This window comes from Bos taurus, chromosome 2, assembly GCF_002263795.3.
Source record: "Bos taurus isolate L1 Dominette 01449 registration number 42190680 breed Hereford chromosome 2, ARS-UCD2.0, whole genome shotgun sequence".
NCBI lineage: Eukaryota > Metazoa > Chordata > Mammalia > Artiodactyla > Bovidae > Bos > Bos taurus.
This window is the reverse complement of record NC_037329.1, coordinates 103,000,835-103,027,377: the sequence shown is the minus strand read 5'-3', so window position 1 is coordinate 103,027,377 and position 26,543 is coordinate 103,000,835. Positions and strand designations below refer to the sequence as shown.

At 37.2% G+C, this 26,543-nt stretch overlaps 1 protein-coding gene across 1 annotated transcript in view; it reads left to right on the top strand.

Moving 5' to 3' along the window:
- ABCA12 (ATP binding cassette subfamily A member 12) overlaps positions 1–24,846 on the top strand; it is a 199,564-nt gene extending 174,718 nt beyond the window's left edge. Inside the window, exons 40-53 of the mRNA NM_001191294.2 lie at positions 1,126–1,180; positions 1,743–1,920; positions 4,010–4,125; positions 5,236–5,395; positions 8,190–8,443; positions 10,459–10,663; positions 11,799–11,908; positions 12,450–12,591; positions 13,789–13,923; positions 15,928–16,031; positions 17,381–17,473; positions 18,791–18,896; positions 22,840–22,977; positions 24,505–24,846. Coding sequence (NP_001178223.2) covers positions 1,126–1,180; positions 1,743–1,920; positions 4,010–4,125; positions 5,236–5,395; positions 8,190–8,443; positions 10,459–10,663; positions 11,799–11,908; positions 12,450–12,591; positions 13,789–13,923; positions 15,928–16,031; positions 17,381–17,473; positions 18,791–18,896; positions 22,840–22,977; positions 24,505–24,606 — 1,898 coding nt within the window. The 3' untranslated portion in view covers positions 24,607–24,846. The remainder of the gene's footprint in view (positions 1–1,125; positions 1,181–1,742; positions 1,921–4,009; positions 4,126–5,235; positions 5,396–8,189; positions 8,444–10,458; positions 10,664–11,798; positions 11,909–12,449; positions 12,592–13,788; positions 13,924–15,927; positions 16,032–17,380; positions 17,474–18,790; positions 18,897–22,839; positions 22,978–24,504) is intronic.
- Positions 24,847–26,543: the final 1,697 nt, after the last annotated feature.

Genomic DNA, 26,543 nt, shown 5'->3' with positions numbered 1-26,543 from the left:
TTGACTCTACGGGGAAAAGTACGTAAGAGATATCCTCACTCCTATCCCTACTGTTTCCAAAGTTACTCAGCATAGGCTTTGCCTTCACATGGTGGCCCTTTGCAAGACCTCCCAGCCCATCTGGGCCCTGGCTAGACAGTATCTTCTCGGGAAAGGGAGGCAAGCACTGTGCTACCTAACTCAGAAAATACAACCAACCCTGGGGGGTACAAGTAATCTAGGACTGTATCGGAATTAATCGACTACTTTTCTGGAGCCAGCTAGTTTCTCTGAATCCTTTTGTATCTTTCTGTCTCAATAAAAACCCCTCCAGAAGCTGAAGCTCCCCAACTCTGCTCCTGGTAGAGTTCTAAAGCAGTAGGTATCTTAGAAGCAGTAAAGGAGGAGAAGGGATCCTTTCAGGCTGCAGTATTTCCCTACCATGACCAATGGCACAATGACGGGCGGCGTGGAAAGTGTCTGTTCTTTAGGGGATCCTCATGTAACTGGTCTCCCTTTGACTTGTTTCTTCACATGTCATACATTTCTAAAGTGCCATCATACAAACATACATATTGCCAGATGGAGAGAAGAAACTGGAAAATAATAACTTAAATGTAGTAGATGGGAAGTGTGCTATATATAAAAAGTGTAAATTCTTATCCCTTCCCCCCCAGATTCCAAGCACAATGTGAAAAATGGTTTGGGTTTTTTCCTGTGAGCATTTGAGTGCCATCAGTTGTATGGTATTGATGAGATTGGGGTTGTGGGGCAGAGGGGATCATTTTATTTTATAAAATAATCACCAAAGTAAAATTCTTTTGCAATATTACATATTATTCATATAAATATTGGTATTTATTTTTAAATAAATATTTTTATTGGAGTATACTTGATTTATAGTGCTATGTTAGTTTCAGGTGTATTGTAAAGTGAATCAGTTATATGTATACATATATCCACCCTCTTGTTTTTTTTAAGATTCTTTTCCTATATAGGCCATTACAGAGTACTGAGTACAGTTCCCTGTCTGTGCTATACAGTAGGTTCTTATTAGTTACCTATTTTATACAGTAGCATGTATAAAAATTAGTGTTTTTGATTAACTGAATACATACTAATGAAAAGAACTATCTCCTCTTTAAGGTATCATCATGTATAGCCATCCTTATCCAGGAGTGCAAGATCAAGAACAAGCCACGTAAGCAGATATATCTGGCCTGACTCCTTTCTCCTTGGCATATTGAGAAGTGCTATAATTAGAAATCACAGTTGTATCTGAATGAATGTTAATCTAGAAGAGCTGGTAATATAAATCACTGACTGGGATAAAAGGCAGTTTCTGAAAGCGTGTAGAGTGAGGTTGTGAAGTAGAGCTTGTTGACTGTAGCTTCATAGAATCTGCTGCTTTTATAAGTCAAGTGCATAAGTGCTTCATCATTTCAATGTCCCTGCATAGCATTTAAGTATTGTATGATTTCTATGCTCAGGATCTATGTATCTCTTGCACTCACCCTGTAACCCCTAGAGACTCAGGTTTTTCTATCAAATATCCCTAGTCGATTCAGATGCACTCAAGCTATTTATCCCAGGGTCATAGCCGAGTCATGTGGAAGATATTATCTGGCTGCCTTGTAGGAAGACTTATTTGTGTCACAGCCAACTCTTGTACTGTTTTGTTGATGGCTTTTGCCATGAATCTTCCTGAAAGGAAGAGTTCCCCAAACTTATGTGTGCTCTCCTCTCCCTATTGCTCACTACAGAATGAGCAGCTTGATCGATATTTTAGTGGCACTCTCCATCTTGATGGGCTACTCTGTCACCACTGCCAGCTTTGTCACCTACGTTGTACGGGAGCATCAGACAAAAGCCAAGCAGCTGCAACACATTTCAGGCATCAGTGTCACCTGCTACTGGGTAACCAACTTCATTTATGACATGGTGAGTCACTTGTCTTTGCAAGAAAAACAGGACTGATTTGGATAGTTGTTGTACAACTGCTAAGTCGTTCGTGTCTGATTTTTTGTGACCCCATGGACTGCAGCACAACAGACTTCCCCTCCTTCACTGTCTCCCAGAGTTTTCTCAAACTCATGTCCATTAAGTCCATGATGCCATCCAACCGTCTCATACTCTGTCGTCCCCTTCTTCTCCTCCCCTCAATCTTTCCCAGCATCAGGATCTTTTCTCATGAATCGGCTCTTCTCATCAAGTGGCCAAAGTATCGTAGCTTCATCTTCAGCATCAGTCCTTCCAACAAATATTCAAAGTTGATTTCCTTTAGGGCTGACTGGTTTGATCTTGCAGTTCAAGGGACTGTCAAGAGTCTTCTCCAGCACTACAGTGCAAAAGCATCAATTCTTCAGTGCTCAGCCTTCTTTATATAGTCCAACTCTAGAAGACAGGTTTTTTTTTTGTTTTGTTTTGTTTTAAAAACAAGTTCACACTTTATTTCTCAGGCATCCTGCTGAAAGCTGCTGGAAATAGGGATCATAGCTTTGACAGAGGGCAGGGGTGGGGGAGACCAATCTCCTCTGTCTATGGAATTTCCCAGGCAAGAATACTGGAGTGGGTTGTCATTTCCTTCTCCAAGAAGACAGTTTTATGTTTGAGACTTATTTGTCTCAGTTTGTTCATATTATTACCACAAAGACAGTAAATTAAGGAAAAAAAATTTGCATCAGGCTTGTATTCATCCAGTGGTTGGAAAAAAGAGAAATCCACCTGCCCTGCCCTTATCTCCATGGTCTGAGGACTTATATCAGATTCCCCAGGATACTTGCTAGAATGCAGGTCACTGGTCCTCACTCCAGACTCATGTGATCTGTATCTTGGGAGTGGAACCTGGAATTCAACCCCTTCACGAAGTTATTTTAAGTACGTTGAAATTTGAAATGAGAGAAATGGAAGCTTAAAGCAAAATAGTCTTGCCTAGTGGCAACACATAAACAAGTTTATAAAAATTTAATCAACTAATAGTGAAAAATCTGAAGTAATAGCCTCTGCTGAATGACACATTAAAGAAGATTAATAGGGAAAATAAAGGATGAATTTCATTGATAACTCTCTTATTTGCATAAATTGGTCTCAAAGTTCAGATGGTTTTTCTTGACTCCAAATGTGCCAACCTTGACCAAATGCCTGGGATGGGTATGCATTTGTCTGGTAATTATGGCAAAATTGTCTGAGTTGCTGTAAAGACCATTGGCTTGAAGGACTGAAGAGTAATTAACTGCCTATCCATTTGGTTAATGACTCCAGTGAGGTCTGAAATGCATTTGTTGTAGAAGTCAAATCTTAAAAAAAAAAAAAAAACAGTAATGAGTCCTGTGGACTTAATAGGAGCTTTAATGTGTCAAGAAAGCTAAAAGTGCACACTCCTATGAAGGGCTACTTACTACTCAGATCCTGTTGTTATATTTCTGGTGCTCATTCCAGTATTAGGACAATTTCCTCCCTAATTAAATTACCATCTCTTTCACTGTGTACATCTTGCCGCAAACTCCTCAGCATTTACTCTTTCTCTTGCCAATGAAACACTGAATTCTTTGTTTATGTCCTTGTGATTCTAAGAATGTGTAGTACCCACCGTCCCGCTGTTTTGCACAGAGTGGCTCACACTGACAACCAAGCCTTAGAAGTCGGCCATCTGAGAGAGTTCCAGCATTCAAAATAAAATCAGTACTTTGAGGACTGAATCTAATACCAAGATACCTGGCTGTCTTATCTTTTTCACTGACCCTCTGTCACCAAATGATCCCAAGTCTCAAAGTCTGGAGGCAGGAACGCCAGGGACTCGGAGTCTCTCTATAAAGATGGAGACTGGCTTGACCTCTTGTTGCAGGAGATGAATTCAAGAGTGAAATCAATGTAAAATGAACTGAACATTACAAGCAACAAGAACATAGATAATAATTCATTTCCTAAAGTGTTTCTAGGTTGATTTGTTACAGTTTTAAACTAGACGGGCTATCGATTCAAAAAAAGAAAAACTTGCCATATGCTAACATTGTTTTCCGTGTTCCCATAGGCCTTCTACTTGGTGCCTGTAGCATTTTCAATTGGTGTCATTACAATTTTCAAGTTACCTGCCTTCTACAGTGAAAACAACCTAAGTGCTGTATCTCTCCTGCTTCTGCTGTTTGGGTAAGCTGCGGTGAAAGAAGAATTTACAGAATTAAATGCTCCTAGACGCAAACCTAAATCTCATTAGCTAATTTACAAATGTCTTGGGGTTTCATTCGCCACAAGTAATGATTAGCAATATATTACACTTGCTAGTCCATAGTTTGTAAAGTGTAATACTTGTGAAAATTAATGTTGTTGTTAATAGTATACCTATTATTAATGAGCACTTAACTGGGTGCCGAATGTTACACTTAGCAATTTATATTTGTAATTTAATGTACATCAAATGGACTCTTCAAAATGATCAGAAAAATGTATAGACATGTGTGAATTTATGTATTAACAAATTGTGAGTACATATAAATATATATGATGTTAAAAAGTGAATATGTTCATGTATATTTATTTTTATTATGATGAATGCCTAAGAACACAAACATAAAATTGTTTCTGAATTAGGGTAATTAATAGGAACAGTACAGTTCAATATCAATACTTTAGTAGCAGTTCTTTTTGCCCTGAATGCATGAGTAGTATCCATTTAGTTAGCAATTGTAGCTGATGAAGGATCTCTCTGTCTCTAGTTTTACTTCTTTACCCCAAAGGTCACTCAAGTGTTTGCTCAAAACAGGACATGCAGTTTCTAAGCACGCTCTGTCTTCTTAGCTAGCCAACAATGATGTCATTTTTCTTTCTCAACTTTAAATTATAATACATGTATCTATTAAACTCATATTCCACCCCCCAAAAAAAATCTTGACTGGGTGAGGTACCAGTATTGTATTATTTAGTTGCTCAGTCATGTCTGACTCTTCACGAGTGAAAATTAATTTGTGGTTGTAACGACTACTCAAGATTCCTCCAAAGTATGCTTCATGATTTAGTCATATGGTGACATTGTAAAATACATAACATCTTTATTGTGGGGGTAAAAAAAAGTGTGTGCTTCAGATTTTTTTTTTTTTTTTTGGCTGTTGTTAAAAAGAGATAAAAAAGAGGTCTAACTACAAGGCTTGACAACTCATCCTAATGTTTATTTTCACTTTGGAACACCATCTAAGCTATTTATTTATTTAGTAAAAGAGTAATCATAGTATGATTTTAATTCTTAGTATTATTATTATAAAGGTATGCCACATTTTCTTGGATGTACTTGCTGGCTGGGTTCTTCCATGATACAGGAATGGCTTTCATCACTTACGTCTGCATCAACCTTTTTTTTGGCATCAATTCCATTGTTTCCCTGTCGGTGGTGTACTTTCTTTCCAAGGAAAAGCCTAATGATGCGGTAAGGTCCTTTATTAGTCTGCTAAACTTCAGTGACTGAATCAAATGCTTCAACGTGTTCAAGGTGGAAAGATTTTTTGTATTTCACATTCTCTAAATAGAATAGAGGAATTTCATTTGATTGTATTAAATGTAGTGGAAGGGAAACTATGGCCTTTAAAAATTCTTTTTAGAATTTTTAATTTAATGTCTCTGGTTGTATTTATCTAGTTTAATGTCTCTGATTGTATTTTTTGGTGAAACACGTGCATCATTTTATTGTAGAGCACCAAGCAAGGAGTCGAGTCAGCTAACACTCAAAGGGCCTAAATTCCCCTGGTGGCTTTCAGAGAAGGGTTTTTAAAGACAGGGTGAGGCAGACAAGGTTGTGGGGTATGTGATCAGCTTATGGACATTCTTCCGATTGGTTGGTGGTCAGGTTATTGGGGTCAATCTCATCAGCCTTCTAATTCCAGTCATCTGGGGTCTTTGTGCTTGTGGGCAGCTTACAAGTTAACTTCTACCACCTGGTGGGGTTTCAGTATCTACAACACAGCTCAAAGGATTTGGCTCCCTGATTGTATTTATGCAATGACAAAACTATTGACATTTGATAGGGCTTGAGTAGGGGAATGGAGGTACTCAGTCAGATACTTTGTATGACACTGGAGAAATCATGCAGCCAATCAGTCAGCTAAATTTCTTCAGTTCAGTTCAGTTCAGTCGCTCAGTCGTGTCCGACTCTTTGCGACCCCATGAATCACAGCACGCCAGGCCTCCCTGTCCATCACCAACTCCCGGAGTTCACTCAGACTCACATCCATTGAGTCGGTGATGCCATCCAGACATCTCATCCTCTGTCGTCCCCTTCTCCTCCTGCCCCCAATCCCTCCCAGCATCAGAGTCTTTTCCAATGAGTCAATTCTTCGCATGAAGTGGCCAAAGTACTGGAGTTTCAGCTTCAGCATCATTCCCTCCAAAGAAATCCCAGGGCTGATCTCCTTTAGAATGGACTGGTTGGGTATCCTTGCAGTCCAAGGGACTCTCAACTGTCTTCTCCAATTCCACAGTTCAAAAGCATCAATTCTTTGGCGCTCAGCCTTCTTTACAGTCCAACTCTCACATCCATACATGACCACAGGAAAAACCATAGCCTTGACTAGATGGACCTTTGTTGGCAAAGTAATGTCTCTGCTTTTGAATATGCTATCTGGGTTGGTCATAACTTTCCTTCCAAGGAGTAAGCGTCTTTTAATTTCATGGCTGCAATCACCATCTGCAGTGATTTTGGAGCCCAGAAAAATAAAGTCTGACACTGTTCCACTAGGTGCAATGTTTGTGGCTTTAGTTTCCCATGAAGTGATGGGACCAGATGCCATGATTTTCGTTTTCTGAATGTTGAGCTTTAAGCCAACTTTTTCACTCTCCACTTTCACTTTCATCAACAGGCTTTTGAGTTCCTCTTCACTTTCTGCCATAAGGGTGGTGTCATCTGTATATCTGAGGTTATTGATATTTCTCCCGGCAATCTTGATTCCAGCTTGTGCTTCTTCCAGCCCAGCGTTTCTCATGATGTACTCTGCATATAAGTTAAATAAGCAGGGTGACAATATACAGCCTTGACGTACTCCTTTTCCTATTTGGAACCAGTCTGTTGTTCCATGTCCAGTTCTAACTGTTGCTTCCTGACCTGCATACAGATTTCTCAAGAGGCAGGTCAGGTGGTCTGGTATTCCCATCTCTTTCAGAATTTTCCACAATTTATTGTGATCCACACAGTCAAAGGCTTTGGCATAATCAATAAAGCAGAAATAGATGATTTTCTGGAACTCTCTTGCTTTTTCCATGACTTATTAACAAATTGTTGTGGTATGGGAGGGACAAAGACAACATGTCTTAGTTGTATGACTGTGAGTTAAGATTCATTTGAACATTCATAGAGAAAAACCCTAACTCATTCCCTTTCAGTCATGTATTGGAATCTACTTCATTGTAGGCATCACTTTCCATTCATAGCTAACAATTATGATTAGTGAGAACGGAAGCCCTAACAATGCTGGACAATTGAATGGAAAAGAATAAAGAGAACATTAAGTAAGGAATAGACAAGCATACTCCACAAGGAATAAGAAAATTCATGAGCTGCAAGTGGTTGGTCCCAAGTATAAATAGCATGAAAATGTGCCATTTGCTCCTCTTTGAGATAGGCTGTTTCTCCTTCTGTATCATTTTACCATTTTATTCCCTCTTCAAGTAGGAATTACCTTAGATCCAAATCTTTACTAAATCCCTCTTTACTCAGGCACCTACCTATGTGTTAGTTGCTCAGTCATGTGCAATTCTTTGTGACCCCATGGACTATAGCCCACCAGGCTCATCTATCCATGGAATTCCCCAGGCAAAGATACTGGAGTGGATAGCCATTCCCTTCTCCAGGGCCTTCAGTCCCAACTCAGGGACTGAACCTGGGTCTCCTACATGCAGGCAGATTCTTTATCACCTGAGCCACCAGGGAAGCCCCACAGATACTCTATCACCTTGCTATTACTACATTCTGAAGTCCCCAGGGTTTGACCTGACACCTTAGACCATCTCAAATATATATAATCCTTTTCTGCTTTTCTTTTGGTAATAAATCAACACCATTTGGTTATAGTAAATGTTTATGTGTAAATTCAGCATGTACATGCAATAATTACCAATCTAGATAAGTTTCTCAAGTTTCAGTATTTATCTACATCTAGTTTCAAATTTTCATCAATTTGTTGGAAACTTAACACTGGACTTTATTTATTTTTTTCTTTCTCTTATTTCAGACTTTAGAACTTATTTCTGAAACCCTCAAGCGCATTTTCCTGATTTTCCCACAATTCTGTTTTGGCTATGGTTTGATCGAACTTTCTCAACAACAGTCGGTCCTGGACTTCTTAAAAGCATATGGAGTGGAGTATCCAAGTGAAACCTTTGAGATGGATAAACTAGGCGCAATGTTTGTGGCCTTAGTTTCTCAGGGAACCATGTTCTTTTTCTTGCGACTTTTAATCAATGAGTGGCTAATAAATAAACTCAGGTAAATACAATGAAAACAGTGTTTGACATCCATGACAAAACTCAATTCAAAATGTTCAGAGAAGGGTCAATAGTCTAAGCTTTTCCATTAGTGAAATGGGAATGTTTTGCTCAAAAAACTTTAAAAGTTGTCGCACAATTCACAATCTCTTTCATTCAGTAAATATTTCTCAAGCCTTTCTATGCTTCTGCAAGTATTGTAAAATGAGGTAGTAAAATTTGTAACTAACAAGCCCAGTTGTTTGTCTAAAAGAGATCAAAATTCAGTGGTAGAGAGAAAATATGTACAGAAACAGAAGATACAGTCTTTGAGTTGTGTTTAGAAGGATAGAAAGTAGAAGTGGGAAAAGAAAATTGAGTATGTAGATACTAGCAATGTATTCAGAAAAAGAAGATTGAGTAAAATGATGACAGAATCATAAATAAACATCATTGACCCAACAATTCTATTTCTAGGAATTTTCCCTACAGATATGCTAACAAATATGCAGAACTATGTATATATAAATTTATTCATCATAGTAACCATTCCTAATAGCAAAAGAATGGAAATAACCTAAATGTACTGCATTTGGGACTAGTTAAATAAATTATGTTCATAATTTATAAGTGAAACACTATGCAGCCATTAGAAAGAATGATGCAGTTCACTGTATCATATTTGGGATTACTTCTAATATTTGTTAAGTGAGAAATGAGAGGTTCAGAGCTACGTATGAAGTATATTACCATTTAAGTTTTAAAAAGGAAATATATTTTTATGCATATATATGCATAAACTATTTCTAATTATGAATGCTTCTGCTAAAAAACTGTATGTATTTGACGGAGACTTTTCCCTAAATATTCTTTAGTACTATTTTAATTTTAATAAATGTAGTGCATGTATTACTTATTGGAAATTAAGATCTAAATTAATAAAAGGGAAGACAAGAACAAAGATTGAAAATTTGGGGGCATATTTGAGAAATAAGTAATAAAATTTGATTAGAGCATAGACTAAATATAATGAAAGAGTAGGAGCTGAAGCATGGGGTTGAAAAATTATGGAATATACTGATAGCTTGGTTAAAGAGTGATAGCTTGGACTTTACTCGATAAACTAATATTAACAGTAGCACATTGAAGGTTTTTTAACAGAGACCAACAGGATCAAATGGTGCTTTAGGAGCTGTGATTTTGTGGAGGTAGTGCAGATTGGAAGGAAAGATTCAGAGACAATGGAGCAGTTTGAGGTTCCTGGATAAACCTAAGTGAGAAAAAAAATGGAAGCCTGTGATGGTAACAGAAACAGAAAATGATAAATAACTGGTTGTTTTTAAGATATTTCCAGTCTTAGGATGCTGACTGCATGAGTGGATTTTAGAATGGGGAAGATTCAAAGAAAATATCACAATTGGAATCTCTAGGGATGTCATTAAAAGAAACAGGGACATTGAGAGAAGACCTAAATTGATTTGTTGGTTTGTTTTTTTCAGTATTCAGTAGACAAGATACTGAAGTGGGTTTGAGATTTCTTAGAGTTTTCAGGACTGATAACCTTAGTATATTGGCTAGGTCCTAGGTAAGACATTCATAGTAAAAAAAAAAGAAAAAAAAGACTATAGAATAACATTCATATTATTGATGACCAAAGAATAAATAGGACAAATTAAAAAAAATGATGATCATTGATCATGGTCTTGTAGGTGTTGAGTCCTACTAGTGACTCTGGTCTCTGTTAGGAGTAACTTTCAAACCCAAACTAAAGTTCCTTGTTACTGGAATTAAGATTCTGACTTGTAATAGGGAATCTGTAAGTATTTAAGTCATTGAAAGCAAAAACTGTTTCTCAAATATTATAACAAATATTATAAAGAACACCCATGCTAATTTTTAAGTTATTTAGCAAAATGCATGAAAAATATAAAACAAACTTGGCACACTTTGGTGAAGTGAGAACTTTTAAAAAGATGTCAAAACTGAGTGGTGTCATTTCAAAATTATTGATGCAAAATCATCGGGTTCATTTTTTAGACTCTTCTTTAGAAAATTTAGCTCTTCATCTGTTATTGAGACAATAGATGAAGATGAAGATGTGCAGGCTGAAAGATTTCGAGTTGAGAAAGGTGCAAATGATTATGACCTAGTCCAACTCCATCGTCTCACAAAGACTTACCAACTTATCCACAAAAAGATTATAGCTGTAAACAACATCAGCATTGGGATTCCTGCTGGGGAGGTAAGAAACAATGTTCTGTTTCTAAGTCTACTTTATATGGAGGAGGAAATGGCAGCCCACTCCAGTATTCTTGCCTGGAAAATTCCATGGACAGAGGAGCCTGGCAGGCTACAGTCCGTGGGGGTCGCAAAAGAGTTGGATATTACTGAGCATGCAGGCATGCATGCATCTTTTATGTTGACATGGTAAGTGACAAAAATTTTATCTTTCCTTAATTTTTTCTAGAAATATGAAGCCAGCCTTTAAATATTTTGATGGATTCTATATATATAATTTATGTGTCTATGTGTTACTTATCCTGTAACCCTCCCCTCTTGGCAGGGAAGACTCACCATATCCTGATCCCCTTCCCAAGTTACTATCCTTCTTGAGTGGACTTTCAGTCAAGAAGTCTGTTCAGGGAGCTCTTTTCAACTCTTAGTTTTTAGGCTTCTTGGAGAAGGAAATGGCAACCCACTCCAGTGTTCTTGCCTGGAGAATCCCAGGGATGGCAGAGCCTGGTGGGCTGCCGTCTCTGAGGTCGCACAGAGTCAGACATGACTGAAGCGAGTTAGCAGCAGCAGCAGCAAAAACAGAATATAGAAATCAGTTGTCAGAACTGAGGTCCTAAATTGCATTCATATTCATATTATTGCTGTTTTCATAGAAGCAGTAGTTAAGACAGCTTTGAAAGCAGAAAGAGAATGTGGGTCTTTCCTTCTTTGCTGAGGCGGGCTGCAAACTAAACGCATCAAATTTATTCAATCGGATAAAGAGATTATTGCTTCAGTTGCTTATTTAGTAAAGTTGTGATTTTTTGTGAATAATTTAAATTTATAAATACAATCACTTTGTCAGGTTAGCATATCTGCCTTATTGGATATTCTATCATGTCACACAGAGGCGTGCTAGAGTATAATATGTAAAAACAAGTCCTAGGTATATACACAAATATTCAGATGGTTAAAGGAAAAAAAGATACCTAAGTACTCATTTGTTTTAAAAGTGAAAGCTTTATCCAATCAATGCCAGCAAAGCACTGCAATAGTCAGTGCTTTGATAATTTATTTCACTCAAGGAAAGGAAGAAAAGAGATATAATAGAAACTTGTCTTTGGTTTGAATTAGTTTACATTTTTTTTTCTCCCTCAAACCAGTGCTTTGGACTTCTTGGGGTGAACGGAGCAGGAAAAACCACTATCTTCAAGATGCTGACAGGAGACATAATTCCTACAAGTGGAAACATTCTGATCAGAAATAAGACTGGGTATGAAAAACAAGTGCTTCAAATTACCAAACACAACATAATTAAATGAGAAAGATAATTAAAGTGAACTTTTGATGTTATTTTGTGGTTATATTATTAAATCCTTAGGAGAAAACCAGCTACTCAAGTGAGTGGAAATTTTTAAATTTTTCAGTGTGATTATGATGGTGGGATCATTTTATATCTTTTTACCAGACTCACCAATCACCACAACCCAAACAGAACTACCCTCTCAACATCTGAGGGGCTTCCCAGGTGGTGCTAGTGGTAAAGAACCCACCTGCCAAAGCAGATAGATTTAAAAGGTGTGGATTCGATCCCTGGGTTGGAAAGATCCCCTGGAGGAGGGCACAGCAAGCCACTCCAGTATTCTTGCCTGGAACATCCCATGGACAGAGGAGTCTGGCAGGCTATAGTCCATAGAGTCGCACGAAGTCAGACACAACTGAAGTGACTTAGCATGCAAACACACCCAGCATCTGAGGGCTAGGAGGGAAATGTCTTTAGAAAGTCATTCATGTTTTTGACACTTTTTCTTCAGGTCTCTGGCTCATGTTAACTCTCACAGCTCATTAGTTGGCTACTGTCCTCAGGAAGATGCTTTGGATGACCTGGTAACCATAGAAGAACATTTATATTTCTATGCTAGAGTACATGGAATTCCAGAAAAAGATATTAAAGAAGTGAGTATAAGCGTGAAGAACTAGTTTATTTGAAAACCATTTTTGCTTATGCTGCCCACCTACCCACACTCAAGACCAAGCTGACATCTGGAAAACTATGACAATTTTCTCTTGACAGTGATAATGGAAGCAGTATTAGCTTGATTGTATGTATATCATAAACACACCTATGAACTCAGCTTTAGAAACATCTTGGCCCGTATTTGTTCCATTACCTTTTAAAAACTGTCGAATAAAGAATGAGATTTGCCTTAGGCTCTGGATTGAGCCCTGGTTGGTGATGCCTATATATCTTTTAGTGTTCAGATAACTATTGAAACATGGAATTACCTACAAAATGGGCTTCCCAAGTGACTCATGGTAAAGAATTTGCCTGGAGATGTGGGTTAGATCCCTGGGTTGGGAAGATCCCCTGGAGAATGGAATGGCAACTGAGTCCCATATTCTTTCCTGGAGAATCTCATGGACAGAGGAGCCTGGTGGGTCCATAGGGTGTCAGAGAGTTGGACACAACTGAGTAGTTGACTGGACATGTACAAAATGCCCAAGGAAAATAGAATAGATTCCAATTTGGTTTTTGAGATGTGCTTTTATACCTCACTACAATTATTTACCTTTTTAATGGAAAGACTAATCTTTTGGACAGTTTTCTCTATTTTTGCAACCCTCGGGGAATTCTTAAATCCTCCTAGGATTCCACTATTTGCCAGAGCTATTTAACTACTGAAATAGCCACAAGAACCCAAGATTCCTAAGTTAATACACTACAGTTTTGATACTGGGTCATTTTTAAATAGACCTAAAGCCTTTGTGACAGCTCATCCCACAGTAAGAAAAAAGATGAAACAGTGATGACAATCAATAAGAAACCTGCCTTGTAAAGGGATGAATTCTGTTTTAGCCCTTTGAAGCTTAAAAGTAAATCCTGTGTCAATACAGCAGAAAGAACCATTGTAAACACATACACACTTACACGCACATGTATTAGGGGGACAAGAAATCGTATTTATGAATGGGCCTCCACGGAATTGCGTTTATCTTTAAATGAATGGTTCATCTTTAAGTGTACCTTTAAAAATAAAACTAAAATATGTATTTCTTCATTATAAAACTCCTTTCACAAGTAGCTCTTTTTCCATTTAATGCTTTAAGGGTTTTGGCGAGGGAAAATCAACAAGTCCTTTTTTCCACCCGCAGACTGTTCAAAAACTCCTTGGGAGACTTCACCTGATGCCCTACAGGGACAAAGTTACCTCTATGTGTAGTTACGGCACAAAAAGAAAATTGTCTACTGCACTGGCCTTGATAGGGAAACCTTCCATTCTGTTGCTGGTAAGAGAATCATTGTGAAAAAGGCTACTGCCCAATTAGAATCACATATCCAATTGTGTATAACATTTCATTATCATTATTGCAATAAGCATTTACTGAGGTCTCATTAGGGGCTTTCCTGGTAGCTCAGCTGGTAAAGAATCCGCCTACAATGCAGGAGACCTCCACTTGATTCCTGGGTTGGGTATCACTATGGGCTGGTTCTTGTGTAAAGCACTTCACATATACTGTCTCATTAAGGAAATTTATACCAGGTAATTTGTTGCCATAATAATATGCCCTCAAAAATATTTTTTGTCTGAAGCTATGGCTCAGGTAATTTAAGAGGAAACATGGGAATAGGAAGTAGCTGGAACAAATTCAGGATATTCAGATAAGTAAGTAAAACTATGACAGAATTTGATTCCCAGTTATTGAAGGAATCAGTTCTATTGGTAACTGATCAGGTGAATTAACACATTTTCCAGCTTCCAACACATTGTCCTAAAATGTTATCTCCTTGTTGCTTAAAAACATGAGTTACCTAGCTTGAGATGCAATCTTGAAAATATGCCATTCTATTTTATCTGAATTTTTTGAAAGCAAGAAATACATGTCATGTTAATATTTTGATTAAAAGCTGAAAAATTAAATTGATCACCTGGAAATATAAGTTACCTTAGGGGTGACATAGCATTCTGTTCCCCAAGCCAAACCTTGTGAAAAGTGTTTATTTCAGAGAAATAAGCTGCCCTTATTTTGGAAGATCCCCTTCATTCAAGGACTTCCAAAACTTCAAAAGAGGCCTAACTATGCAATAAAATCACCAGTTATAAATCATCACATTATTTCAGGGATTAAATAATATAGAATATCAAATCATTTAAACTGCCCAGATAGAGTAATGCATAAGCCCTCTCTGTATAATACCGGAAGCATATAATGCATTATGTTTCTGCCAATTGACACTCATAATGGAATTCTATTGTATAAGTGTCCCTTAAATTTAAGAAAACAATCCTTAGGCACCCCTATGAGATAATAGATGTAAAGTACTTTAAAATGTTAAAAAGCTCTATGCAAATGTTATGCATTAATGAGCTGAATTGAAATCAGGCCATGAGAGAAAGACACTATATATTTTTTTTAATATATACTTACTATATATGCCATTGTCTTCAAAAATAGGAACAGTGACAATATAATCTTTACTGTTTCCCCAAACTAATACTTATTTCTTTCTTTAAATTCCAATTTAACCCCTTGCTATAAAAATAAGCCTCTGCTGATCCTATCTGCATACTTTCCATTTCAGACGTATATTTTTAATTTTTACTTAATCTTGACCTACAGTTTGATTTTTTAATCATCTGTCAGGATCTATTATTGCTTGTTTAGTTCTCCATTGCTACATTTCTAATTTTATGCCTGAATAATTTTTCAAAATGTCATTTACTTTAAAATGTAATTTATATCTTTCTATTTGGCATTTTCTGCAAATCTTACTTTTATTTCCCCAAGGAGTATTAAATTTCAATTAATAACATAAAACTGAAAATGCACTTCAATAATATTAACAAAAAAAATGCATTCTTAGCAGCAGCAGCAGTGCTTCACATGGCATATTATCTATCACTTACAGGCACAATTCTACCATCAGGAGCAAGGCAGCAATCTTGTTGATGTAGCTTCAGATATATATGTGATGATATAGTATTAAATATCAAAACTCTGGCTTTGTCAGTAATTGAAGCAGATTTTTTTCCAAAGAAATATAAGAGACATGTGTAAAGTAGCAGAGTGTCAACTTCACTGAGACTGTTTAAAACAGATTGACAATTTAAAATGATTAATTTTGAGCTTTTTGACAGCAGCAGAAAGAAGCCTGTTAAGTATAAAATAAGTTAGTCACAGGACCTCGAAAAGTGATTTCTGTTCTAGGCAAGTGAGATGCAATGATTCATGTAAAGAACCTCATCAAAATTTAATTAATTTGATAAATTTTTCTTGTAACTTTCTATTAAGGATGAGCCAAGCTCTGGGATGGATCCTAAGTCAAAACGGCACCTCTGGAAGATCATTTCAGAAGAAGTCCAGAATAAATGTTCTGTCATCCTCACTTCTCACAGGTAAATTGGGTGTGGAACTTTAGAGTCAGATGACAGATGAGAGGAAGTAATCCTGTGTAACATATACTGAGAGTGAATTCCACAATTGGATTAAAGTATTTTATGTTCATAGTCAAAAGAGGAAGTCACGAGGATTTTCTGGTGAGATCCCAGCTCTTGTGGGGGGATATGGCCTAGCAATCCATTAAAAAATAAAATTTCCATAACTTTTGACCCTCTTAACTCAATCATTCCTCTCTATTGCCCTATCACATAAAATTTAGCATGTTTTGGCTTAGTTTGCAAGGCCTTTTATTATCCAACCTCATCTAACTTTCCTATCAATCAATCTGAGTGGTTCCACATACACTCCCTGCCCTTTCCTATCACCATGCCCTGTCTTTGCTGTGCCTTCTACTAGAGTTGGTCTTTACATAAAATCTTTCCAAATTCTAATCTTACTAATCCTTTCAGAACTAGTCCACAAGCCTCCTCCATAAAGTAGACCCTGCCAATCAACTAAGTAAAAAAGCTACTAAAGCTTTTTGTCTGTGCCTTTCTTATAAGATTGGCCTTGTATTAAGTTTATCCTTTCATTATAAAGATCATATAGTAGGAAAAGAACTAGATATGTTTAGAACTGAGACTTATTTATATCCTATATACTAACCTTGCCCCCAAGCACAGTATATGTTCTGAAGCCAATCACTGATTTTCCATTAACTTTTGTGTTTAAGTGGACAGGGTGATACCTAAGATCTCAAGATGATACCTAAGATCTCCTCCAGTATCATAGTCCATGAAGTCAGAATTATATAATCAAGTACAGGTTAACTGGTTATAAATACAAAAACATAAAAGCCAACTGAGGGACTTCCCTGGTGGCCCAGTGGTTAAGACTCTGTGCTTCCATTGCAGGGGACACAGGTTCACTTTCTGGTCAGGGAACTAAGATCTTGCATGCTGTAGGGTGTGGCCAAAATAAATAAATAAATAAAAAGTCATCTGAATATTGAGTATAAGGCATAATGAAAACAACTTAGTATTATTTTGGAAATATTTCTTACAAAATGTAGGTCTTAAGTCAAAGCTTGAAAGAGCTTGAAAGAAATACTGTTTGATAGAGCAGCAATCCAGGTGAGAAAGATGTCCTCAAGTTTGAAAAGAAACAGTATAATAAACCCTATGCAAAGACATTTACATTATATGTTAAAAGATTTTTTTGTTCTTCAAAGGAAAAGACAGTTTAAGGGACTCAAATATTCAAACAGTATTCCTAAGGTGCCGTAAAGAAAAGAGTTTTAAACTTATGCTTAGGAACTTAAGCCAATTTTCTGTGCCCAGAATGCTGACATGATTCTGCCTTTCAGCATGGAAGAATGTGAGGCTCTCTGTACAAGGTTGGCCATTATGGTGAATGGAAGGTTCCAATGTATTGGATCATTGCAGCACATTAAGAGCAGGTAAAGAACAAATGCATTGTTTAACACACGGTGTAGAGTAATCAATCTACCAGGGCTATACTTGCCTTCAAAGATTATCTCAGCAGCCTATCCTACAATGTGTAGTAAAACTGGAATGGAGAAGCTAACCATTGATTCACTTTGAAGTTAAATAATAGTACTGAGGATTGAATGTTTTTTAATTAATAACCCCCAAACCTAGAAGGCCTAAAAGCTAATAATAATGATAATATAATAATGATATGATTATTATTCCCCAACCAAAATACTCTCAAGAGTTAACTCTAACAAATTAGATCTTGACAAGTACATGAAGGCATTGATTTTTGTCTAGTATGTTCATTTGTCATTTGCATAGGCTTTCAGTAAGCTATTTAACATTTTTACTACATTTAAAACCTTTTAACCAAAAATACATTGGGAAGATGTACATAAATATCATACTATCAAATTAAAAATAAATTAATATATTTGCCAGAGTACATATGCATTTATACATATCCATGTTAATCTTCAAACACCATGACATTCCTTTATATCTTTATCTGTACAACAGCTTGACTTTCTTATAAAGCAAAGTTGATCAAGATACGAAAAAAGAATGAAAAAGAACTCATATGTTATTCTCAGAGAGTCTGCTGTGACTTGTTTACAAACACTACTCTGATGCAAAAGTATAAATTATAAAAGTTAGCAGTTATATTGGTTTATTATTTATTTTTAAAACCCCAATGATTTTAATCTTTATAGTTGATACCAAATCTTCAATAACTTGCCTATCAAGACCTTCTTTGCTTTAAATTAGAAAGTGTTTAGCCCCAAAATTGACATCAATTCCTGGTGGCTTAGATGGTAGAGAATCTGCCTGCAATGTAGAAGACCCAGGTTCGATCCCTGGGTTGGGAGGATCCCATGGAGAACAGAATGGCTACCCACTCTAGTATGCTTGCCTGGAGAATTCTATGGACAGAGGAGCCTGATGGCCTACAGTCCATGGGGTCACAAAGAGTCAGACACAACTGAAGGACGGAAGACACACCAATTCATGAATGCCAAAGAAAGCCAAGACTTTACGTTTCATTTCTAATGCAGCTTTTGTCCAAAGGATTGACTTTATATAGTGGTAGAAATAAAAAGTCATAGCAGTGCACTATTTCCAGTTTGCAACATGCCCTGGACTTTTTATTGCAAAGTGATACTCTTTGTATAGGAAAAGGGCCTATTATTGTCAGCTTGGGTCCTGTTTCATTATCTAGAATTTCAGAAGAGCTATTTCAGTAAAACATAACTCATATTATGTTTTGCACTTCTTTCTAGGTTTGGGCGAGGATTTACTGTCAAGGTTCACGTGAAGAATGCCAGAGTGAGCATGGAGGCCCTCACAAGGTTCATGCAGCTGCACTTTCCAAAAACATACTTAAAAGTAAGTAAGAGATTGACTGGTTTTGATAGTTGTAATAGGGTAGTGGATGTTTGTCATTTTCAAGTTGACCATACCTTTATTATTCATCTTAATATATTTATTAGTTCAAGATGGTTAAGATATTCTGAAGCATACTTAGTATGAACAAATAAAATCTTTGAATTAAGTTATATATTTTTGTAGCTGCTTAAGAATATCATAATCCTTTTACATACCATTATTTCTTCCTCACAAAGGCTTTATGACTGTATTGTATTAGTTTTCAGGTTGGATTCTATTCTTAAGTAGTTTATTGGTTATATATGTTAGAGAAGTGAGGGATGACAGATACATATGACCAACGGCTTTTCTTCTTAGAAAAAAAAAATTACAGAGTTCCTGTCTGTATGTCACAGCTAGAAGAGATTATCTCCTTTGCTTTCCTCATTTGAAAAATAAGCCCACAAAGTTTTGAGGAGAATCGCTTGGAAACCAAGTTCTCAATCACACACTACCTGAAATATGACTCAATTAATTTAATCTTACATATGTGTATTAACAGAATGGGCACACACAGATGTATACACACAAATCTCACATAATATACATTTAAATGCACTTGACAAAAAAGTTATCATTATATCATCTCTGATGTGCAGGTAATTTGTACAAGATGATTATAGCAAATAATTGTTTTAAAACGAAAATCAGGTGTGGAATGATGAAAAGAAATGAGAAGATTTGGACTAAGATCCAGCTCTACCTGTGTGATTCCAGCAAGAGATTTAAAGTCTCTAAGCCTCATATTCCTATTTTATAAATACTTTTGATATCTACTTCACAAGACTGGTGTGAGAACTAAATGATAAAATGTCCACAAAGATGCTTCATGAACTGTCAGGCACCATATTAACATAAAGTGATTCTGGAAAGCCAAATGGGGAGCGTTTTTAAAAACAATTCTTTTATCTGTACAAAATACTTTTGTCTCAGCCTCTGAAACCTCAACTAAGTTTTCCAGGAAGAAATAGCTTTTACGATGCTTATCAAGGACCATTTTCTATCATCTAAATTAAAATCAAATTTAAAATCAAAGAATGCTTTATGTTTGCACAAATTGCATTGGTCATAGTGCCTTTTCTTTCAGTGAACTTGAGATTGTATTTGTCCTGGTCTGTTCCTCATGGGACTAGAGCTTACAAGACAAGTGCAGTGATGATAAAAGTTTGATGTCTTCCTATGTAGACCATTCTTTACAAGTGTATGATGGCTTCCAGATCTCTAAAAGGGAGATAGCAAAACAATAATTTGAAAGTAAAAATAAGTAAGATGGCCTGACTGCAGTGACAGGTGTGATGTAAATACAAATCAATGAGAGGGGCTAGACAGTAAGCAAAGGTGTGAGAAGAGGGGTTTCCAGTAAGTAACAATCTTGATCTGACCCATATAGGTTACAGGGGTTGATTATGGAGTTAAAAAACATCCTGACTAAACTAGTATTTAGGAAAGATTATTCTAGATACTTTGTGCTAAAACATATGGGTGTATATGGTTTCTAGGCTTCTGAAGAGGCTGTTGCAATAACTCAGATATGGAATGATAAACATCAAGTTAATAATATTGATGGTGCACATAGAGAGGAATGGTTACATTTGAGAGTTATTTTAAAGGGAAAAATAAATGGGACATGATAACTGATAAAATATTCAGAAAAGCAAGATGTTAAAGATACTCCAAGGAAATAAGAATAGAGTACTAAAGAAACTCCAGTACTTTGGCCACCTCATGCGAAGAGTTGATTCATTGGAAAAGACCCTGATGCTGGGAGGGACTGGGGGCAGGAGGAGAAGGGGACGACAGAGGATGAGATAGCTGGATGGCATCACTGACTCGATGGACATGAGTCTGAGTGAACTCTGGGAGTTGGTGATGGACAGGGAGGCCTGGTGTGCTGTGATTCATGGGGTTGCAAAGAGTCGGACATGACTGAGCGACTGATCTGATCCGATCTAATGGACTAAATAAATTGAAAAGACTTTTAGAGTTAAGAAAGAATGTAGCATTATTTGAATGAGATTTACCCTAGACAATGCTTTTGAAATCTGCCAACTTTAGCCAATATAAATTGAAGAACTAATCCTTAGCCTTTTAGAACAATTCTAACTAAAACAAAACAAATTTTTAAAAGTTATCTCTGAAAAAGCTTATTGTACTTATTGTAATCTGACATCAGCAATATCATTCCACAATATTTTTTCTAGGCATAGTCACTTTCTAAGTACACATGAATGTAGAATGTTTTAGAATTTTTATTAGCTTTTTAATTTGTTTTCTCTCAGACATTCACAAAACTTATCTCTTCTTAGAAAGCTGTTAGTTTCCAAACATACATATTATTTTTCCGATTGAGCTATTTCAAATCCTAAAAGATGATGCTGTGAAAGTGCTGCACTCAATATGACAGGAAATCTGGAATACTCAGCAGTGGTCACAGGACTGTAAAAGGTCAGTTTTCAGTCCCAACCCAAAGAAAAGCAATGCCAATGAATGCTCAAACTACTGGACAATTGCACTCACCTCACATGCTAGCAAAGTAATGCCCCAAATTCTCTGAGCCGGGCTTCAACAGTACATGAACCGTGAACTTCCAGATGTTCAATCTGGTTTTAGAAAAGGCAGAGGAACAAGAGATCAAATTGTCAACATCTGCTGCATCATCAAAAAAGCAATAGAGTTCCAGAAAAACATCTACTTTTGCTTCATTGACTATGCCAAATCCTTTGACTGTGTGGATCACAACAAACTCTGGAAAATTCTGAAAGAGATGGGAATACCAGACCACCTGACCTGTCTCCTGAGAAATCTGTATGAATGTCAAGAAGCAACAGTTAGAACTGGACATGGAACAACAGACTGGTTCCAAATTGGGAAAGGATTACATCAAGGCTGTATACTCTCACCCTGCTTATTTAACTTATATGCAGAGTACATCATGCAAAATGCCAGACTGGATGAAACACAAGCTGAAATCAAGATTGCCAGGAGAAATATCAATAATATTTGATATTTCACCTCAGATATGCAGATGACACCACCCTTATGGCAGAAAGCGAAGAATTAAAGAGCCTCTTGCTGAAAGTGAAAGAGGAGAGTGAAAAAGTTGGCTTAAAGCTCAACATTCAGGAAACTAACATCATGGCACCTGGTCCCATCACTTCATGGCAAATAGATGTGGAAACAGTGGCAGAATTTATTTTAGGGGGCTCCAAAATCACTGCAGATGGTAACAGCAGCCATGAAATTAAAAGGGCTTGCTCCTTGGAAGAAAAGCTATGAACAAGCTAGACGGCATATTAAAAAGCAAAGACATTACTTTGCCAACAAAGATTCGTCTAGTCAAGGCTATGGTTTTTCTAGTAGTCATGTATGGATGTGAAAGTTGGACTCTAAAGAAAGCTGAGGACCAAAGAATTGATACTTTTGAACTGTGGTGTTGGAGAAGACTCTTGAGAGTCCCTTGGACTGCAAGGAGATCCAAATAGTCCATCCTAAAGGAAATCAGTCCTGAATATTTATTGGAAGGACTGATGCTGAAGCTGAAACTCCAATACGTTGGCCACCTGATGCGAAGAGCTGACTCATTGGAAAAAACCCTGATGCTGGGAAAGATTGAGGGCAGGAGGAGAAGGGGACGACAGAGGATGAGATGGCTGGATGGCATCACTGACTCGATGGACGTGAGTCTGAGTGAACTTCAGGAGTTAGTGATAGACAGGGAGGCCTGGCGTACTGCAGTCCATGGGGTTGCAAAGAGTCGGACATGACTGAGTGACTGAACTGAACTGATCATTTCCAGAGGAATGAATTTCAGTGTGTTTCTTAGCTCTTTGTCAAGTTATGTCTAGTCTACTCAGTATTATCTGACATTGAGGAGTGATTTTTTTTTCCCCTTTGGTTCCCACAGGATCAGCACCTCAGCATGTTAGAATATCATGTGCCAGTCACTGCAGGAGGAGTAGCAAATATTTTTGATCTGCTGGAGGCCAACAAGACTGCTTTAAATATCACAAATTTCTTAGTGAGTCAGACTACTCTGGAAGAGGTAAGCTGGATACCATGGACCATGTACACAGTGTCACATTAATACATTCTGATTATTTATTTAAAAAAAATTAATTGTACATAATTACTTCTTTTTAATGACCTTCAATTTATTTTTAATTGAAGTAATATCTAATCTTACACCTGAAAAACTTAGCTTAATTTATTTATAAGTGCATTTTGGAATGTTATTAAAAAATATGAAGAGTTAACTAATTTTAATGGAGAAAAAAATTTTTTTCCTTCTCTAAGACATCTGTACCCATCGTTTGTCTGTATATGTAAAGCAACAATTATTTTCATCTATAAAACAAATAGCTGTTAACACTTTCCTTCCTTTCTCCTTGGAATGTTTCTTAAATAACATTTCTATTGATTGGCTTCCTAGATTAGGGGAGGATGGGGTTATCTAGTGAGATTTAGATCTGCTAGATTCAGGCAACCAAAATGGTAAATGCAGGATTCTTTTGTTTCATTCAAATCATCTGTCTTAGTTACATTTATATACAGTAACTGGAGGCTTCATGGAGCATCCTCCTCCACCTTTGCACTGTTTTAGTTCTATACAGTTCAACTGACCTGACATACAAAGCATCAGATTGTACCTGTCACTGGAGAGGGCCTGAAAGGGAAGCTAAAGTGGCCTCCAAATCTTGCTGCGTCTTACAGAGAGTTTTATTTATGGAGAGTTAAGGCAGTTATGGCTTTGCCAACACAGATTTATCCTTGGACTTGTAACCAATTACCAGTATCATGTCTCTCAATGTTTTCTGGATGAATCTATGACTAATCTATGACTAATAGAATTAATGATTTTAAACAAAGTCATAAAGGTCTGCCTGTTAAATAGTAAGCATAAGAAACATACTGTGACATTTGTATACAAATTTTATTTCAGTGTATTAACTCTTAAAACTAGTGAAATTTCTCTCAACATCATCATGGAAACAATTGATAGGAGCTTGGATTGGGCTCCTTATTTATACTTGAAAGATACTGATGCAGATCAAATAGATGCAAATATGTGGCTATAGGTGTTCAATTATAGCTTTAGATTTTATCATTTATTATGATTATAAATGTAGTTATAGGTACTGTTTTCAAACCCCAGTTAAATTTCAGTACCTAAAAGAAGGATTCCTAATGAGAGTTTGTGTGTATATTTGGGTGTGCCCCTATGAAATCTGGGGCTTCCCAAGTGGCACTAGTGGTAAAGAACCCGCCTGCCAGTGCAGGAGTCGTAAGAGACACCACCAGTTTGATCCCTGGATCAGGAGAACCCCCTGGAGGAGGAAATGACAATTCTCTCCAGTATTCTTGCCTGGAAAACTCCATGAACAGAGGAGCCTGGTGGGCTACAGTCCATGGAGTCACAAAGAGTTGGACACAACCGAAGCAACTTAGCAGTATGAAATCTAATTTTCTTTTTCTTTGCTCTCCCATTGTGCACACACCACACATATTCACACCCCTTATTTCTCCCTTTGGTTTACAAGTGCTAATGGCTTCATTTCCCTTGAAAAATTAGGTTTTCATCAACTTTGCCAAAGACCAAAAGTGCTATGAAACTGCCGACACCAGCAGCCAAGGATCCACTGTGAGCACTGACTCCCAAGAGGACCAGCTGTAGGCTCAGTACCTCCAGCAAAACCAGTCTCAGCAAGTGGCCCATGACTTCATTTTGGGGAAGAGGCACAGAAGATACAAATTCCTCAAAATATTTAATCTTAAAGTATTACACCGTATTAGAAAGTTGCAACTGTGTAAGACTAGCCAGTAATTATAAACGGAAAAGTTTTCTTTCTAAGGTCAGTGAATGTTTTTGCTACTGAATTGAATTCCTATCTGCTTAACACTGTGAGCATGCTAGTGTGTAAGTTGCTGAATCTTATGCAAAGGTGAAACCGCTGAAGATGAATGTCTTAATTTATTACTTTCAATAAAATGACAGCTTAAAAGGCATTGTTATGAGTAGTTGAAAAGTAAGAGTGGAGAAGAAAAGTAAGGGAAAGCATACAAAATAATTTATTTTCAGAAAATAACAGGATGGCTATCATCATGAATACATGAATGTGTTGTGAGGTCTAAAGTGCCAAGGGCCAGATTAATTAACCTTGGCAGTAAGGAGTGGGCACAATGTCTAGAGTGTGTGTGTGTGTTATTTTCAGTACCTGTAAATAGATGGAGACTTTACTGAACCCCCCAAAATGCCTTTCTGCAAGAATGTTATAGAAGGGCAGTTTACCCTGGTGGTAAACAGACTACAATGTATTTCTGCACTGCCTTGCCAATAGTAAGGCTCAGGGCAGAGCAAGAAGCTACTTGCTCTTCAGGGGAAATGGATGTGTCAGCTGGGTGGATAAAAGTCCTGAAAGACAATAGAGAATTCACATGCTGCTGGCAGGCAACACTTTCAAAACTCTTCTAGAAAGCTTCATATTCTGGGTCTTTCTGCAGGAAGCATTCCTGGGGAGGGAAAATGAATATGAAGATAATTTTCAGTTAATTACCCAGCTGACCCAGAATCATATATATGGCCATAGAATAGACTTTGTAATAATGCCAAACTACGTGGCCCCCGGGGAAGGTGCTCTCGATTATGTGTGTGGGGGCGGGGTGTGTGTGTGTGTTTGTGTGTGTGTCTATTTGTCTGTATGAATTGTCAGCTTTAGTGCAACTGTTTCTGTTTTGAAAGTCAATAAAGTCAACATTTAGTAAAAATAATTCATGAAGTCATTTTATTTGTTAGAGAAGAGCCAGAAACTTAAAACTTGGAGTCATATGGATGGCAGTGTCCCATGGGACCTAGCTACCGCTTACTTCTCCACCTTCATCAGTTTCTTTCTCCTCTTCCTCTTTAGGGTGTAGCCACACTGCCCTCTCTGGTTTTTCCAGTACACCAAACTCCTTCCTCTCCCCACACTTCTGTGTGTATTTTAGTATGTCCCCCTGCTTGAAGTGCCCTTCCACCACAATTTGTGCCTAGCTAATGCACTTCAGAAATGCTGTTCTTTCTCAGGGAAACTCCTTTCCCTAATTTTTCAGTTTAACTCCCCAGTCCTAAAACTGTATTCTGTTGTACTTCCTAACTTTCTTTTGACTACGCTAAAGGCTTTGACTGTGTGGATCACAACAAACTGTGGGAAATTGTTAAAGAGAGATGAGACTACCAGATCACCTTACCTGCTGCTTGAGAAACCTATATGCAGGTCAAGAAGCAACAGAGCCAGACATGGAACAATGGATTAGTTCCAAACTGGGAAAGAAGTACATCAAGGCTATATATTGTCACCCTGCTTATTTAATTTCCATGCAGAGTATATCATGTGAAGTGCCAGACTGAATGAATCACAAGCTGGAATCAGGATTGCCAGGAGACATAGCAATAATTCAAATATACAGATAATACCACCTTAATGGCAGAAAGCTAACAGGAACTAAAGAGCCTCTTGAGGAAAGTAAAAGAGTAGAGTGAAAAAGCTGGCTTCAAACTCAACGTTCAAAAAACCAAGATCATGGGATCTGGTCCCATCAGTTCAGTTCAGTCACTCAGTTGTGTCTGACTCT